The sequence below is a fragment of the Paraphaeosphaeria sporulosa genome, assembly GCF_001642045.1.
Source record: "Paraphaeosphaeria sporulosa strain AP3s5-JAC2a unplaced genomic scaffold CC84scaffold_7, whole genome shotgun sequence".
NCBI classification, from domain to species: domain Eukaryota; kingdom Fungi; phylum Ascomycota; class Dothideomycetes; order Pleosporales; family Didymosphaeriaceae; genus Paraphaeosphaeria; species Paraphaeosphaeria sporulosa.
The window spans coordinates 2,181,944-2,198,595 of NW_017253366.1; the positions used below are offsets into that span (position 1 = coordinate 2,181,944).

The window sequence follows — 16,652 nt, forward strand, 5'->3', positions numbered from 1 at the left end:
ATCAATTCTGAACGGTAAATTATTGTTCTACCCGCAAGGTGTAACTCATCATGACCTCAGACCCTAGTCCCTGTGACCTATTTCGACATCAATGGGCCATCCCGCTCTTCGCCATCTCATCCACGTAGCCCTTGTATCTCGAAACACTCATCTCCCTCAACCTCTTTCCATATTTGATCATTACAAATACCGTGCACACCTGGGCTAGCCCGACAAATGCTGCTGTAATGAAGCAATTCTGAAGCCCCATATCTTCAACCCACGGCGTGATTCCATACCCGATAGCGAAGCTCATTGTGTTGCGCACGAGGATGACTGTGATTATAGCCTCACCCGACAACGCGCGGTACGAGTCAATGCAGTATGCGACACTCACCTGTAACCCTACTGAATTCGTCATAGCAATGACGCCCATGGCGAAGACAGGGCCGAACCAATGGATATGATGCGCTGAACCCACGCCCCAAAGTATCAGTCCGAATGGGATGAACAAAAGTGATGGCACGAAAAGCCACAACCGGTGCTCAGATTCCATGATGCCGTTGTTCTTGCGTGCTTTCCGCACGATGAAGGCGTCGCCTAGCCAGCCTGTGTACGCCGCCCCAACAGCAACGCCAATTAGCGGAGAGACGTAACACACGCCGACGATACTAGCAGAAAAACCATAGGTCCCGTTGAGAATCAGCGAAGCGGTTGCGTTGAGCACGTTGAACCAGACGAGGTTGGAGCCATAGGAGAAACCGGCATAGAAGATCACCGGGAAAGTAAGGAAGGTCAGAGGGCGTGTCATCATACCTTTGAGCTCGTTCGGCTTGTGGAGGTCGGCCTTTTGGAAAAGCTTTAACTTGTCGAGATAGGTTTTGCGACGGGGACGGACGGTGGTAGTGATGGGTGCCTCAGACTTGGTGGGAGTTGAGATGATTGATGTACCGGGTGCTATGCCAGAGTGTGTTCTGACGAAGTTGGTTTCTTCCATGAAGAAGAAAACGAACACGAAGCCGACCGCATTGAAGATGGCGCACCAATACTATCTCGCGGTTAACATAGTCATCTGCGTCGCCAGGAAGCCTTACGCACCAGTACCCATCTCCACCCTTGGCCATCCGCAATAAATCCTGCAATAATAGGAGCAAAGAAGTTGGATCCCGCAAGTAGAAGGCCGTAAAGTGCAATATATCGCCCTCTTTCGTGAGTGAAGTAGATATCAGTCACACTGATCTCGCATAGACTCTCAATCGGAGCACCGGCAAAGCCCTGCACTATTTTACTTGCAATCCATTGCCCATTGGTTGTGGTGTGTGCAGCCCATACTTGGGTTGCGAGCGTGGCCAACATGGACAAGAGGTATGCTGGACGCTTCCCATACTGCAGTGCCAGTGGTTGCCACACGAGACAGCCCCAACCGAAGAACAAGAACATATAACTGATTGACACTATTAGGGCTTCATTTCATAGCTTCGACACACGTTGACTAACCCAGTGCCTTGATTCAAAGTGTATAGAGATATCCCCGTCTCTTCACTGATCGGTACCAGGACGGAGTATATAGCGGCGCTCGCAATGCCCACCATAAGTGTGTATATGCACATGCAGACCGTGCTGAGCGCTTTCCGATGCGGAGACCAGTTCAGTGGATCATCCGGATCGGAAGAAGGGGAAGGAATAAGCACGATATCCCTTTGGCCGCTCTCTGCATGACGTCCAGTCATCGTACCCGAAAGGTCGACAAGATGGACAGTACCCGGTACTTTAGTGTCTCCATCGTTATTTAGGCTATCTGCCATGTTGATGTAGTGAAGATTATTCTGGGAGTTGCGAGTAGTATGCACGACCCCGAGTACGAAGGTTTGGATAGTGCGTGATGTCTCAAAGAGCGAAGACCGCGGTATAAGATGATCCGAAGGTTGCGTGCGGGGTGAATTCCGCTCTACAACTTGCTTTCCGTCTTAAACCCATTTTACAAGATACGCAATCGTTTAGCAGTAGCCCCTTGGCTAGCGATCCGCGCCGAACCTGATACTTAGGAGGGGTAATATGGGACTAAGGATTGTGAGACGGAAACGTACGTTGAGGGACATGCGGAATTCATCAGAAGCGGAGACACTGCGATAGCGCTTGTCCCTTTGTTGACTAGCGTGTTCGTTAGTTCAAGCTACCCCAATTCCCAATCGCACCCTTCCTAAGCAATGCTGGATTGCTAGATTCGGTATCCCTGGACAACTCCTAAAGCCTCCGTTCCCACCTAAAGTGAACATAAGTATGAATCGACTCGTCCCGAATATCGTGAGCGGCAGGACCGCCGTAGTTTAGCCTCGCATTGCTGGCAAGTACTTGTTGTTGCACAAACTGCACGATCCGACCGCCCTCCCCCAGCACATTCAGCAATCGGTCGCGTATCTGGGGCTCCACATACGTGCATTGTGCGGTAGAACACACAGGCCATTGAACTCGGCCATGTTCATGCAGGGGAGTACTACATCGTTCGGCTGTGTCTGCTTGAACACCCTCTCGTCATACTGTTACATGGGCGCAACCGAAGACCAGGGCTCGGCCGAATTTTGCGAATGGCAAGGGTGCTTCGACTCTTGCCTTTCAGGCCCTCCAACACCTGAGGGATTCCTGCGAGAATTTCCAGCGCTGTATCTCTTATCAACATCCTGGCATGGCCGACGTATGTTTCTGCTAGCTTATCGAAGCTATTATCAACTCGGCAAGCTGCCGCGGCATCTGCGATGATAGTGAAGAGAAAGATCATTGCAGTGCGCCTATAGTTCCATACCCGAGCCGCAAGAAGCGAATTGTAATGATGCTGATGAGAGAGCAGTGGGTCACAACCATCAATAGGCTGTGACTCGTATCGCCAGTACAATCTGACTCCCAGAAAGATTCCTTCAGTAGCACAGTGTATGGCTAAAGCCTCTTCGATGACATTTTGTTCCCGTGCAGCCACATTTACGGGGAGATTACCCCTTCGAGTCGGAGCAAAGTAGGCAAAACGGTACATGAGCCCGTGCTATTACCAGAGCGGGTGTTATGGTGTTGGTTCACCAGATGTCAATAATTTTTCTCCAGATATCCCGCAATTGATGGGAGTTGTCATTTGCCAAGGATATAACACACGAGGATTTGACTGAAAAATTTTGAAAAATGGCCGCGCCACAGCGAGCCGTCACTCGATTGGATCCTCGCGCCTGTATCAATGCAGCAGCGCTCTGAGTATGAACCAACCAGTACCGCAACATAATTTCGGGACTCGATTTCATCTCGGTAATGCTCAAAATCAAAGTAGCCAACAGCGTGCAACCTAGTATCGAATACAACTCCGAGCCAAGAGCTGCGTTGAGCGAGAACGTGGCGGCAGTGTATAGAGAGCACAATTAGTCCCAACCACGAGGAATTTACCAATCTTGGGGTAGCTGTAGCATCCAAAGCACCTTGATTGCAGCAAAGACGCAACCATTGCCTTGGAATCCACGCGTCGCGAGAGCAAAGTGTGGAACTCGAGACGCAAGTAACTCGCGTAGTACGCGCCCAGAGCCGAAGCTTCAGGATCCATCGACGATTGCGCTGCTACTGTTTCTTTAAAAAAAGTAATGACAATTTCTCTGTAATCTTGCACAGTCTAGGGGGCGATTTTCGTCACACAGAGACCTGGTCACCGGCAGGAACGACTTGCACTCTACGACCTTCGAACTGCCTTGATATGACGATATTTACATTGTAACCAACCACTTCGGAACATCCTTTGTCGCTTGGGGCTGCGATCGCCTGTTTCGGAGTATACGGAGTAGCCTCGCTGTCGCGGCGCAGGTGATAAAGTGATCGCTCGATGCGCCACGTCAGATTCATGAGTACGCATATAATTGCAAGAGGCGTACATCTAGAAAGAACAGCAGCTATGTCCCGGACTATTTATGGAGGCAAACCTGGACTTTGTCATAGAGAGATTACACAAGCTGCAAATACATGGTGGAGTTGTCCCCTAGGAGCATATAGCGAGAGAGATATCAACCGACTAGTCATATCCAGACATTCATAAGCTCTGTGATAGGGCGCACGAGTATTTAAAACGCCTAGGAAATGTATCACTCAGCGTAGGGTGAATGTGGAGTCATTACATGATGCAGCACACCCGATGGCCGCTTGACAGCTTTGGTACGATTAGAGCCTTCCCGATCTAGTGTACGTGCACTAACATGATCACTTAAAATAAAGTAGGATGCTTGTGGTACTCGTATCTGCCTCGAAGAGGAAAGTTAGGTCTGTCCCAAACCATGCGGAACGACCTATAAAAGACCCTTGTGCAGCTGCACAGAGCTGATAATTCTCACATGTCAACGGACGAGATGCTCTCAGTTACCATGGAAACCCTTGTTTCTCTACCTTTACTACCAACTGGCAGAGTCTACGCAGCTTCCGCATCGGCACAAAACATTGCAGTCTCCACTTACGCCCCACTTCCATCCAACGCATCAAGTCCACCGATCAACAAGAGCACTAGCTACCGTCTCGAGACTTTTATGGAAGGTATCTGCATGGTGACAGATGGCATATACTACAACATCTTCTTCGTAAAATGTTGTTCTGTCATTGTGATTGATGCACCACCCACCATAGGCACTAACCTGCTTCGCGCCATATGTAACATCACGTCTCTGCCAATCTCGCAGGTGATGTACAGCCACTCGCACATCGGCCACATTGGAGGCGCCTTTTTTTCTTCTTCTTCTTTTGGCTCACTGAAGATCGATACGTTCATCGGCCACAATGAGACAGCAGAAAGGTTTGCCGCTGTGCAAGACTATCAACACCAGCCCTACCCAACTGTCACATTTTCTGACTTATACACACTCAATGTGTGCAACCAAACGCTACAGCTCGATTATCTGGGTCTAAATCATGAGCCTGGCAACATCGTTACATATGCGCCGTACCAGAAGGTTTTTACGCCGGTAGACATCATCTGCCCCGATTGCTGAATATCTTGCTCACACTTCTCTACCTATCTCTGATTTCTGCGAACAGGTCCCCTTACGACAGGCTCGGAGAGGTGGAGAATCTCCCCGGCTTAATCAAAGCACACGATCAGAATCTCCCTTACGACTATGACCATTTCGTAAGCGGACATTTGAACAGATCGGGCACGTGATACGAAGTCCTGCTCCAGCGCGAGTACGTACAAGACCTTTTCAACACGTGCCTAGCCGCCCTCACAGCGTCTGGGCAGCCAGACGACAATGGCACGAACACTTTGTCAAATGAAGTCACACTGCGCGGCGTAGTCAAGGCCAATCCCAACAACGCTTGGCGGTGTCCAAGTACTATGGCGACGCGTTGAGTGAAGGGGTTGTGAATGAGACGATTGGGCAATGGAATGATGCATTGTATGATATGAATGTTTATGGCCTGAGCCATGCGCAGACGCTGTCTGAAGCTGTACGGGTTGACTGGGGTATACAGCGACCGTACGGCGTCGTGAACTGACGTGGATATCGAGTGAGCTTTGACAGCTTCATTGATTTGACCCTACAATGCAGGTGGTGTAGCTGCACACTCGTCAGTAAAAAGTCTAACACATCATTTCCACAGACTCTGTTAAACCTACCTTCCCACATATCAATGGTCACGCTGGCCGTGCCATTCCGCGTCAACACCCCCACAGCCGCAACATCGTTCAACCACGCGTACGTCCCATTTGTCGCCGTCTCAAACTGCCCTCTCAGCATCGTGCGCCCGTCCTTGCCCGGCGGCAGCCCAATCGTCTGCACAAAAATATTGGTGCCATCGTCAGTCTGGATGTTGTACCGTGCATCGGGACGAATTGCGCCATTAGCATCGGTGAGGCGCCAGTCCGCGCCGAGGTTCAATACCTTGCCTGGGAAGTATGAGTTTGGATCGGAATGGGGACTGACGTCATAGCAAGCTGCATTACACCCGGGGGTATATACAATCGACAGCAATGGCTGTGAGTATGTTGCGTACCTGACAGTCTTGGGCCTTTGAAGGTACCGCCCACAATGGGAATGACGATGCGCTCCTGGCCGTTTGGCACGGGTCCCAGCGAGAACCTGTCTCCAAGCAGCGCCTGCATGCTGTAAATGAGCGTCAATTGCGGCGGCGAGGGCGCAGTCTGTGCCATTGCGGATGCGACTGAAGCTGCGAAGAACGCGAGAGCTTTCAAAAGTTGCATGTCTGAAGCGCTGCGAATATTTCTAGAGATCCACACTGCGGAAAAGGGCGGAAGCTAAATCGCGAACATCAAATGACATCTTCATGTACATACGGGCTTTATAGCCTCGATCCATGCGGGAAGAGTCCAGCGCAGCGCAGTGCCGTGTCTATTATCCGGGGAGGCTCTTCCAAAGTCTTGGGCTACGGCGCCCCGGTTTCGGTACATTTACCCCAACTTTCCCCGCAGGGATCTCGCGTAGCGTCATGAGGCTGCACGTCCAGCTTCCGCATCTTACGTGCATGCGAGGGCCTGGAAGGTGTTCCTGCATGCCGAATTTTGCGTCTTGTAGACGCTACATAGGCATACTCTGGCGAGCATGGTACGAAAAGCTTCGCCCACGTACGGTTTACCTCGCGATTCGCGCTACAGGATGTGTCATCCGAACATGACATCTTAGAAATGTAATATATTAGTCGCGAACTATGCTCAAGTAGTCTATCATGATCTATTCAAGCGACACTGATTACCGGGTCCAGTAATCGATCTCGCCCAGATCGCGACCCACAAGACTTCGGGTTTTTCGTTGAGACAGCATCGAACGAACGCAAACAAATGTGCAAAAAATCGCAGTATACATTTCTCCAAGCTCCAAACAGTAGTTGCGACTCCAAAATTTCCGATGGCTTCTCTTCAAGCGTATACAATGGCTGTGCTGGTGTGGAACAGCATCCAATTGCGTTGCACGTCCATTCAGCCTCTCTCCCTTTCCCAGCCTAAACAAACCTCCATGGTCTCCATAGTTTCAATTGCTTCCCTCCTCTCCCTCTCCTGCTGAATCGCAGTCGCCTTCTCATCCACCTTCTTCTCCTTCTTCTCCGCCAGCTGCTCCGCGAACCGACTCTTTTTCCTGATCTCAGGTCCAAAGTAGTAAAACACCCAAACCGGCAGACAAAACAGTGCCGCCAAGCCAAACAGCACAAGCTGCGCGTTCCGGATCCCCAGCGTCTTGTACATCCTGCCCGTGTACAGCGCACACATGCCGGCAAGGAAGTCGCGCGCGAAACCGTTGCCGCCCGTAGCGGAGGCTGAGTACTCCCCATATGACGCGACCATGTAGTCGATGGTGGCGTAGTAGATACTAAAGTTGGCCACGCCAATGAGCACGCTGAAGACGAGGACGCCCGACCAGTGCAGCGGTGGGCCCGATGCCACAAACGCGCTGCCGAGCAGGCCCAGCGGGAGCAGCGCGACCTGGAAGAGCAGCCACCAGAGGCGCGACTCGGGTGGGAGGGCCTCGCCCCTGCGGCGGCGGGCGTCGTGGCGCGCGACCACGGGGAAGAAGCTGAGGTAGCCAGCGACATAGGAGCCGGCAAGGGGGAGCAGCGCCAAGCTGATTTGCGTGGGAGTGAAGCTCCACTGGGCGAAGACGTAGCCGTAGCTCTCGAAAAAGCTGAAGATGAGGGCATCGGCAAAGCCCGAGAGGAGCGAGAGGAAGAGCACAATGGGTTCTGTGAAGAGCATTCTGTAGGGGCGCCACATGGTCTCGGCGATTTCTTTGATGTCGAAGCGTTGGTACCACTTCTTGCCCCAATTGATGGCCTCGTTGGGCCCGTACATCTCGTCCTTTTTACACTTTCGTGACCGTTGGGCCTCCTTATCCAGCATCTTGGTCGCGCGCGTCTCCTTGGCGACGAAGTAGTGAACAGCCTGAGTGACGCAGCCGAAGCCCAATTGGATCCAGAAGATGTACCGCCATGGCAGGTATTGCTGGATGGGACCGCCACAGATGCCGCCAATAACGGCACCAAGGCAGCTCCAGAGCGAGGCCCAGAGAACGGCGTGGGCCTGCGAGTCGGAGTCGAACATGTCTGCAACCATACCCATGGTCACAGAACCGCCAGCGCTAGACAGTCCTCCAATAACGCGTCCCGCGATGATCCCACTGAAAGTTGGGCTGAGCCCGCAAATCAAGATGCTCGCGTTGACTCCGAGAAGCGAGAGCTGCATCACGATCCATCTTCCCAGCTCTTCGCTCCAGGGGGCCCAAAGTTCGCAGCCAAAAGCGTACGGCACAAGGAAAGCCACCATGCCCATGCGCGCGTAGCTGATACCAAAATGCTCATTGAGCGGCTCCACAGCGTTGGAGTAGATGGCCGCGTTGAAGTTCATGCTCGTTTGGCAGAGCGCGACGATGGTGAGAAGGGTCCATTTCTTTCTTATGGACCAGGCGTTGGCTGTCTTGTCGAAATCTTCGTATTCGTCAAGGATGCGCTTGCCCTCGAGGGCAGCGGGGATCGGCTTGCCGTTGATGAGGGTAGAGGTGGTAGGTGCGGATGCCATGTTGTTGGTAATTGAAGGTGGGATAGTATGCTGTACTTTGTTTACTGTGTAGTCAAGTCTTGGTTGGGACCAAATGTAGGTGAGGCATCTTCACCTTTTAAACTGTATGCACAAAAATGTGATTTACACAGAATGGGATTTTGGTACCGATAAAGTTGAGTTGCGCAAGTTTGCACCTGTTAGGGCCATCGTCAACTCTGGGTGGACCGTGGGGTGGTACGCTGGACTTCCCATCAGTTGTGCATTACATCGCATAGTCTGGGGTAACACATGGTACCGCAACTATTGTCGTTCCCACCAGTCCGGGTCAACCCTTCTGAAAGAATGCGTTGGCCAATGACAGTTACTCAGTTCACTCATAATACCGTGAGTAACCCCAGGTTGAGCCATGCATTACCAAGCTTTGGATCCGGTGCTGCAGCAATAGAGTGGGGTTGACACGACGGCTGGACATTACAGGTTGGGACCTGAAACCACGTGATTATAACTACCTCCTATCGATAGGTTCGTCTCCTCAACGGGCTGTCCTGCTCGTAGCCATCCTCATCGTCATCGTCGTCCACGTCCGCGAGATCGACACCAGTGACGCCTTCATCGAACCCTTCTTCGTCCTTCTCCTCTGCCGGTGTCCCGAAGATAGGGCTAGTGGCTATCCTTGGGCGACTCTTAAACACTCTCTCATAGTCCACGTCGTCGCTGAATAAATCCTCCTTGGGGGTCTTCTCAAGGTCTTCCTCCTTCACGGTGAGAAACTCTGATTTGCGGGCACGCGGTGTGTCAAACTGGTTGATTGGAAAAACCTGAGACTGTCTCTTCGGCTTGCGTTCCTTAGGTGCGAGGGAAGCCCGAGGTTGAGCGGACATGGCTGCCATGCTGAGGCGCGTGCGTTCCATCAGAGCGGCATGCTTATCTTGCACGGTGGCCGGCTCTGGTAGCGGTAGGGAGGGAGACTCGTCAGTGGGTTCGAAGCTCGTGGTGCGGACCATCGACATGCGTGTGCGCTCCATCAACGATAGACGCGGTTGATGTTTCTTAACTGGCGATGGAGTAGCATCACCGATGGTGGAGACGATCTGGGCAGCGAGTGCTTCCTCGGTGCTGAGCGATGGAGGCTCGAATGGGGGCGGCTCGGAAGGGAAGTACGAGCTTGGGGCAGGCGGGGAAGAAGGAGGCGAGACCGGTACAGCTGGAGGTAGCGGACCGGGCGATGCGACGGCCGGAGAGGGGTCGGAAACGTTATTTTCCGAATCTTCACTGGGCAGGTGCTCCGTGGACGAGTCCATCGGAGAGACGGGCATCGAGGTATGAGGCACAGACGCCTGTCCTAGCAAGGTCGCTTCAGAGTCGAACGGATTTGCAGCAGCCGGCCTGGCAACGTTTGAAAGCTTCCTTGGCACGATATTTCTCGACTCGATTTTTGATGTTGTCGTCTTCTTCAGGTTGTCCGACCAGCTGGCTGTCTTCTGGTTGGTAGGGTGAGATCGCAGTTCCTGGTATGGTGCTGGTGAGGGAGCAGCGGGTCCGGCTCGCTTTCGTGTCATTGCAGAAGACTGGTTGTATCTCGCCGACGCTGCTTCACGCAACCCTTCGTCCATCTCGAGGATAATATTCTCATACGCTGAGCGCATCTTTGGTCGTTGCACCGGTTCGCTTTCGGAGGCCTTGGGCCGTAGTTGAAGTTGAAGATGGTCATCGAACTTCAAGTCCATTACAGGGCCTGTCAATGTCTTTGGCCCCTGGTCCGTCACTGGGCTTCCTCGTTGCATCTTCTCATGAAACTTCTTCCACTTCTCCAATCTCGTCTTTTGCTCGTCGACCCTTAGCTGCAAGTTCTCCAACAACCCAATCTCCGGCATAGCATCCTCGAGCCGACCACCCTGCTCAACAATTCGCCATACCCTGCTGAACGAGCTGTCTAGAAAGCCAGCATCGCCTTGGAAGTCCTCACCGTGCAGCATCACGTCCACCCATTTCTGGTCACCGATCCAGTTGTCCTTCAACTGTTTCTTGATCGCATCCGTTTCTTTCTGTGGAACAGCAGGCTTAGCAGCTCGAGGTGTCTCGACGGTTCTACGTATGCGAAGGTTGATATCGTGTGCCTTCGCATCCAAGAGCAGCCCGAAGTCGGTGTATCTCCTGCGCTTCTCCTCTTTTTCCCGTAACAGATTCGTAAGTGCAGCTTTGTGCGCGATGGCCAGGGGGAGCAGAGAGGTTTGTGCTTCATTGGAGAGTACAGCCGAGGTAGCCAACGTACGCACGACGGCCTCGTTAACGTGCCGTCTTGGTTTGGTCGACAATGATTTCTTCAGGACTACGGAGGAGAAGGAGCTCAAGATCTCGTGGAACTTTTCACCCTTACATTCATCCAGCATCGTCTTCCGGAGAACGGCTTCTCTCCCCAGAACGCCATCTTTCTTCAATGCGTCCAATGAGCGGTGGAGAGCGATGCGCAGGTTGCGCGACTGGAGCGGCTCGAGGGGCGGGAAGAAGGGCTGGAGCTTCTGCAGACGGTGTCAGCGCGGTCACGTTCCGGACCAGCAGCACGCCTACCTGGCTCGTCTCGGAAGGGTCCCATATCTCGAACAGGCGGAAGAGGGCCCACTCGACGGCGTGGATGCGCTGCCGCTGGTCTGCATTCTTCGCCGAGAAGGTCTGCACCGTGATGTCTGGCCAGTCGGGACGCCCATCCAGGTCCAGCAGGCGCAGATTGGTCACGAAGAGCTTGATGTCGGAGGGCTGCAGCGGATTGCTCAGGGCGGGCTTGGTGTTTGTTTTGAGAGACAAGCTGCGCGCGACCCCGTTCGCCGTGGCTCCAGGGACAGTGGAAGTCTGCGAGGCAGCGCGTGACATCTCGGTAGGATATGACAGGCCATATGCGCCCGTGTCGACGAGAATCCGCGTTACACACCACTGCGCATCTGTCGGTAGACCCTGAGGCTGTTACCACAACAATGCCCAGGCGCCTTCCTGAACCAGGCCTAGCCCGCCCGTTATCGATTGTCGACGTGCCACCCGCTCGGGCGCCGTCATCAGGTTTTCCTCGATTGGGTCGCGCCGCGTTGTTCACGCCTTCCAGCGTCGCGCACTCTCACCCTCTGCTCCTGCACCGAGACGTTTCCTGCTCCCGTCTTTGCTCCCGCGTGGTCCTCTCCTCTTTGTGCCGGCCTTCTGCACTTCCTTCCAGAGCCATGACGGCATCATCGGCCTCCGCTGCCCCGCATGCCAACGGCACTACCCAAGGCCGGTCCAGCACTGTCAACGAAAGCACACAAACCAATGGCTTCCACGAGCCGAACGCGGGAAAACTGAGCAAGGAGGGGGAGGGGGAGGGCCCCTGGTCGGTAGAGAGTGGTATGTCGTGAACTGGGAGCGCTGTCCGTATGCGACACCTTCTTTACCCTGTGTACTGTCTGGCATGTTATCTCGTGGCCTACCCTCGAACAAGTGCCCTGGGTCTACTTGAGCTATGATATAACCGCAGACCCCGAGTGGGCACTCCCGCTAACATGTACGTAGTGCTGAAGAACGAGAATCTCCGCTATCTCGAGAACACCGACTCCCCCATTCCCTTCTTCCACCTCCTCGAGCGCCTCAAGACCACCCACCGCGCAGGATGGCGTCGCTTCGGAATCGACGACTGCGAATCCATCTCCGACCACATGTATCGCATGTCCTTGATCACTATGATGGCGCCCGCCTCGCTCACCTCGAAGCTCGACATGGCCAAGTGCACCCGCATGGCGCTCATACACGACATGGCCGAAGCCCTTGTGGGAGACATCACGCCTGTCGACAACGTCTCTAAGCCTGAGAAGAGCAGACGCGAGTCGGAAACCATGGACTACATCTGTCACAAGTTGCTGGGCAAGTTCAGCGGCGGACTCAACGGCCAGCAAGTGAGGGCCATATGGCAGGAGTACGAGGACAGCGAGACGCTTGAGAGCAAGTTCGTGCACGATGTGGACAAAGTGGAGCTCATCTCGCAGATGGTCGAATACGAGCGCAAACACCAGGGCAGCATAGATCTGGGCGAGTTCACATGGGTAACCAAGAAGATCCTCTCTGCTGAGGTCAAGGGCTGGTCTGATGAGCTGCTCTTGGAACGTCTGGAGATGTGGAAGGGCTTTGGCAAGGACCCGAACTGGGCAGACGGCACCAAACCAGAGTCCAAGCCCACACTTCCCTAGAGACAGGTACCGTTGTTCCCGACAGGAAGATTACAAGGAGGTTGCCGATTCGAGCATAGCACGATTGCATAGCCTGCGACTGAATTCGGCATGATACAAAGCAGTGTTGAGGATGCGGGGAGGTCCTGTTTGGCGTTCAAGAAGGTTTTAGACGGAGTGGTGAGCCTTAAGACTTTTGATATCCCTAGCATCATCTATTTGGAGTATTATCTACTATCCCCTTACATGCTCGCATCCATCGTCTCCAAAGTCCGTTGACCCACATCCCGCTACTGACATCTTGCGACTTTGCCTCCTCCCTGACCGACACAGAAGTTCCATCATCAGTCACCGAAGTCCGGTCAAGACAAGTTCGGCCTTTTGTGACATTATTAATCTGGCAAATGTTCACAATATCCCTACTCGTCTCAAACAAAGCGGCGCGCGGCTCTTCGTTCCCAATCATCTTGAATTCATGAACTGTTCTTATGACACAGGGCAGATGATTAAATGGGATGTCAGAAAACGGAGTGGATATATTCGGATATTTAACCCGAGAACGATTGATATGTCGATCTGCACTAGTGTGCACTCTGCATGACGGGCCGAGGCTTAGCCCGAGAACCAAATTGCTTGGCCCGATGTTTGAGTAACCAACACAGAAAATATTTGGCTGCGCTGAACGAATTGTACTTCATCATGGCCAAAGTAACAACCTAGTATACGATCGAGATCTTGGCTGAAGAGGTATTGGCCCGTTGTTGCCAGGCTTATAGAACCATCGACTTGCACCGTCCTATCATGACGAACACGCAAACGCCATGTTGGGAAATGACTCGTCTAAGCAGGGATGCGCGCAATGGATGCGGTCCTGCAAGGTACCTCGCGGGTTTCCCGAAACTTATCCCACATGTTGACATAATCCAACATGACTTACGACATCGATTGTGTGATGCCACTCGTAATAGGCATTCCGTATAAGAGTGCTGGAGTCCGCAACAGCTACAATCTCCCCCTAGGAAAGCACAACAGTTGGCACCCATTATGCACCTTCCCACAAATTTTCTCTCCCTGGCAGTAGCGGCCACAGTCGTTACTGCATATCCAGGGTCTCCGTCTAGTCGGCGACCACCATTTAAAGGCAACTTCACAATCTCACAATATCAGCTTTACCCAGAGAACGCAGACTTCGACTCCGAGACTGGAAAGCTCTACGTCGGCCAGCTTTGGAACGCCTCACTCGGCATCTACGACCCTTACACTCAGCACCATGAGATCGTCGAGTTTCCTGGTATATCGCACAACCCGCTCCTCAACATGGGCGGCGTCGGCGTAAACTCTCGCACTGGTCGTGTTTCCCTCGTCGCCAACGGTCCCCTCGAGTTCCCCACCAATGGCGCCAACATCGCTGGTGACCGCTGGCTCTTGTCTTACGATCCGAAGCAGAAGAAGGAAATCTACCGCGTGAATCTGACTGCTACCTCTCAAGGCAAATATGGCGGCTTCCAGGACGTCGAGCACGACCCCGCTGGTAACACATTCGTCGTTGGGACATTCCCCGGTACGCTTACCAAGGTGTCCAAGGACGGCAAGAAAGTCACGCCCTGGTATCTTCCCTCGACGATCAACAGCACGGACAAAGGCCTCACAGGTATCGCGGCAATTGGATGGGAACTCCTCGCGTACGGCGACGCAAGCGGCGCACTGTGGAAGTTTGACACGCGTGCGAGCAAGGGCGTTCCGACTGTTGTTCCTGTGAGCGGAAACCACAGCTTTGCGCCTAGTGATGCGATATACCTGCCGCCCAAGTACAAATCTAAGGTGCTGCTCGTTGCGGAAAGCGCAGCCGGTGTCAGTGTCTTCGAGTCGACGAATGCATGGAAAAGTGCGGAGTATAAGGGAACTGTGCCGCTCCCTCAGGTGAGTATCAGTCTCGTTCGTCCAATTCCGAGTCTTTCCCAGCTTTGGCTGTGGCTGGACCGTCCATTCTTGTGGCACTTTGCTGACAGAGGATAGCTCGACCCCGGCACCGTCCTCGTAGCACCAGTCCAAGTCGGTGACGGCATATACCAAATTGTCGCATACTTTGGCGATGTCGGTCTTGGTGGACCAGGCACAGCGGGGAATCGTACGCAGTTCCCGTTCTACGATATCTCAGACCAGGTCGACGAGCTCGTTGGCGACTGTGGCAAGGGGAAGACGGAGAATCAGCGACGGAGCGTGGCTGGGGAAGTTCCTGCGGCGGATTGGTACTACAAGCATGAGCGACGGAGTGAAGTCGAAGAAACTCCTACCGCTGATTGGTACTACAAAGGTCACCAGCGACGAGATGAAGGCGCTGAAGAGCCGGTCCAGACGGCAGGGTGGTACTACAAGAGCGGCGGGTACTAGAGATGCGATTGACCGAGGAGACTTATCTCCAGTGTACTTGTACGGCTACCATAGATCGATTTGAGATGCGGAGGGCAGATAAGAAGTAAAGTCCCTTCCATTCTTGCGCGTTCCCCAGTATCATGCTTTCCTTTACCAGAAATTGTCTGACCAGGAAGAATGTGAACGCTCGACGCAGGCGACGACCTTGTCCACCGTCATGAGATCTCACTCTACTACTCCGCCATGACATGAACATATACAATGGCAAAGGTCACTCACAGACATGAGATTCACAAGCATGACACGTCACATGGAAGGCAAAGAAGAGATATGGGAAGACCGTTCGTTTAATTGTGAGCCTGATAAGAAGAACTGGTTGGGATAGTTCAGGTGGTCTTTAGGTTCTCTGACCGAAGGCGGAAGGCCTTGCTATGATGACCCATGGCGAAGGCGTGGTCAGTTGCTTGAGGTTACCGGCTGGCGAAGGCCTGATGAATTTTCCATGATGACCAATGGTGGAGGCCTTGTGTATATAGGCCTTGATCTTTGAGGTCATCCAGCCGTGAGCTAAAAGCTTAGTCACAGGGAAGCGAGTACTTACAATGAGAGGCGTGTCCGCCGGATTGTCGGTTTTCGTTATTTGTTGTGAGGCGCGGTGCGGCCCGAAGGTCGGTCTCAGTCATCCTGGCAATGCATTTCTCTCTGCGACGCGTCAGTCAGAAGACGCAGCATGTCAGTGAGCAAGGACTTACTGTTCAATATCCGGATGGGCACCACCAGTTGTCGCAACTGTGGTATTACGTGTGTGCAACCTCACCCCGTCGCGAAAGCCCTCACAAATTGCAAACCTCCAGAAGTAATGGCACCTCCCATGGCGACGAGCTGGCACTCGACCCATGTTCAGCTTGAAGGCTGCACGACGCACCCGGCTTACAGGCTAAACTTCAAGCAACCCTTTAGCACCGTCTGTGGCACAAGCGGGCGACTCACTGAGCATCACTCCAGTGGGGAGAAAATCAAGATAGCCGCTGCCAGTTGCAATCGCAAGTAGTGTACGAGCATCCACACTGCCACGCACCCCACCACGCCGGCGTTCGTACGCAACCCGACGTGGGTAGGGTGTTATCACTGTTTGGGGGAGGGCCTATGAGTGTCAGTCATAGTCATAGTCGAGGAGTAGAAGTGAAACTTGCCTGATTGCTCATGTCAGTGGGCAGTTGTAGAAAGCGTGTGAGAAAGAAAGGGGAACGTCGATAACGGGCGGACGCGTTTTAAAAGTCGCTCTTGCGGCCCATGCCGGGCTAGACTGGATGTGCCCCGCGAGGCATCAATTGTCCGTGCGCAGTGAGAAGGGAAGATGACTCCTTTGGTTCCGGCGAGGGTCCTCAAGGCCTAAGTGAAGCGGAAACCGTGTGCAGTAGGTTTTCTATTACGCACTTGTATGATTGGCTCTCTGAACCCCAGCTGTGTCAGCGATGGGAAGCTGCAGGTTGATTGACTAGACCGGTGAATTGACATGTCATGTGGTCATGGTAGAAATGATATGTCTTGGATTGATGCCAGACTTACTCTGAGTATTTAAATATTACGCCTCAATGGTT

At 53.2% G+C, this 16,652-nt stretch overlaps 8 protein-coding genes across 8 annotated transcripts; 3 read left to right on the top strand and 5 right to left on the bottom strand.

Moving 5' to 3' along the window:
* Positions 1-30: 30 nt before the first annotated feature.
* On the bottom strand, positions 31-2,039 carry CC84DRAFT_1150254 (MFS general substrate transporter). The gene is made up of 3 exons (XM_018176697.1): positions 1,477-2,039; positions 1,078-1,423; positions 31-1,027 (listed from the first exon to the last, which is right to left on the bottom strand). Exons 1-3 carry the CDS (start codon positions 1,782-1,784, stop codon positions 89-91), a joined length of 1,593 nt encoding a protein of 530 aa, XP_018034592.1. The 5' UTR covers positions 1,785-2,039; the 3' UTR covers positions 31-88.
* A 1,536-nt stretch (positions 2,040-3,575) lies between these two features.
* CC84DRAFT_1197684 (uncharacterized protein) lies at positions 3,576-5,484 on the top strand (the record flags this gene model as incomplete). Its single annotated transcript, XM_018181536.1, has 5 exons — positions 3,576-3,838; positions 4,030-4,060; positions 4,414-4,952; positions 5,168-5,310; positions 5,340-5,484. The coding sequence occupies exons 1-5, from the start codon at positions 3,830-3,832 to the stop codon at positions 5,482-5,484; spliced, it is 867 nt and encodes a 288-aa protein (XP_018034593.1). The 5' UTR covers positions 3,576-3,829.
* Positions 5,485-5,526: 42 nt separating this feature from the next.
* CC84DRAFT_1219433 (uncharacterized protein) lies at positions 5,527-6,139 on the bottom strand (the record flags this gene model as incomplete). Its single annotated transcript, XM_018183081.1, has 3 exons — positions 5,527-5,546; positions 5,606-5,875; positions 5,983-6,139. 3 exons carry the CDS (start codon positions 6,137-6,139, stop codon positions 5,527-5,529), a joined length of 447 nt encoding a protein of 148 aa, XP_018034594.1.
* A 542-nt stretch (positions 6,140-6,681) lies between these two features.
* On the bottom strand, positions 6,682-8,512 carry CC84DRAFT_1197687 (MFS general substrate transporter; the record flags this gene model as incomplete). Its single annotated transcript, XM_018181537.1, has 2 exons — positions 6,682-6,741; positions 7,031-8,512. 2 exons carry the CDS (start codon positions 8,510-8,512, stop codon positions 6,682-6,684), a joined length of 1,542 nt encoding a protein of 513 aa, XP_018034595.1.
* A 299-nt stretch (positions 8,513-8,811) lies between these two features.
* CC84DRAFT_1150261 (uncharacterized protein) lies at positions 8,812-11,410 on the bottom strand. The gene is made up of 2 exons (XM_018176698.1): positions 11,063-11,410; positions 8,812-11,013 (listed from the first exon to the last, which is right to left on the bottom strand). Exons 1-2 carry the CDS (start codon positions 11,360-11,362, stop codon positions 9,007-9,009), a joined length of 2,307 nt encoding a protein of 768 aa, XP_018034596.1. The 5' UTR covers positions 11,363-11,410; the 3' UTR covers positions 8,812-9,006.
* Positions 11,411-11,735: 325 nt separating this feature from the next.
* On the top strand, positions 11,736-12,920 carry CC84DRAFT_1166324 (uncharacterized protein). The gene is made up of 2 exons (XM_018178930.1): positions 11,736-11,890; positions 12,029-12,920. Exon 2 carries the CDS (start codon positions 12,199-12,201, stop codon positions 12,697-12,699), a length of 501 nt encoding a protein of 166 aa, XP_018034597.1. The 5' UTR covers positions 11,736-11,890; positions 12,029-12,198; the 3' UTR covers positions 12,700-12,920.
* Positions 12,921-13,722: 802 nt separating this feature from the next.
* CC84DRAFT_1207388 (uncharacterized protein) lies at positions 13,723-15,069 on the top strand (the record flags this gene model as incomplete). The annotated part of the gene is made up of 2 exons (XM_018182098.1): positions 13,723-14,598; positions 14,695-15,069. The coding sequence occupies 2 exons, from the start codon at positions 13,723-13,725 to the stop codon at positions 15,067-15,069; spliced, it is 1,251 nt and encodes a 416-aa protein (XP_018034598.1).
* Positions 15,070-15,448: 379 nt separating this feature from the next.
* CC84DRAFT_1207389 (uncharacterized protein) lies at positions 15,449-16,569 on the bottom strand (the record flags this gene model as incomplete). Its single annotated transcript, XM_018182099.1, has 5 exons — positions 15,449-15,618; positions 15,653-15,753; positions 15,804-15,840; positions 16,042-16,195; positions 16,489-16,569. 5 exons carry the CDS (start codon positions 16,567-16,569, stop codon positions 15,449-15,451), a joined length of 543 nt encoding a protein of 180 aa, XP_018034599.1.
* Between the last annotated feature and the right edge of the window lie 83 nt (positions 16,570-16,652).

Coding starts and splice junctions, on each gene's coding strand:
- CC84DRAFT_1150261 (XM_018176698.1), bottom strand. CDS start 11,362: ATGTCACGCGCTGCCTCGCAGACTTCCACTGTCCCTGGAGCCACGGCG. Junction 11,014..11,062: donor ACCCTTCCGAGACGAGCCAG/GTAGGCGTGCTG, acceptor CACCGTCTGCAG/AAGCTCCAGCCCTTCTTCCC.
- CC84DRAFT_1166324 (XM_018178930.1), top strand. CDS start 12,199: ATGGCGCCCGCCTCGCTCACCTCGAAGCTCGACATGGCCAAGTGCACC.
- CC84DRAFT_1150254 (XM_018176697.1), bottom strand. CDS start 1,784: ATGGCAGATAGCCTAAATAACGATGGAGACACTAAAGTACCGGGTACT. Junction 1,424..1,476: donor ACTTTGAATCAAGGCACTGG/GTTAGTCAACGT, acceptor AGTGTCAATCAG/TTATATGTTCTTGTTCTTCG. Junction 1,028..1,077: donor AAGGGTGGAGATGGGTACTG/GTGCGTAAGGCT, acceptor ACCGCGAGATAG/TATTGGTGCGCCATCTTCAA.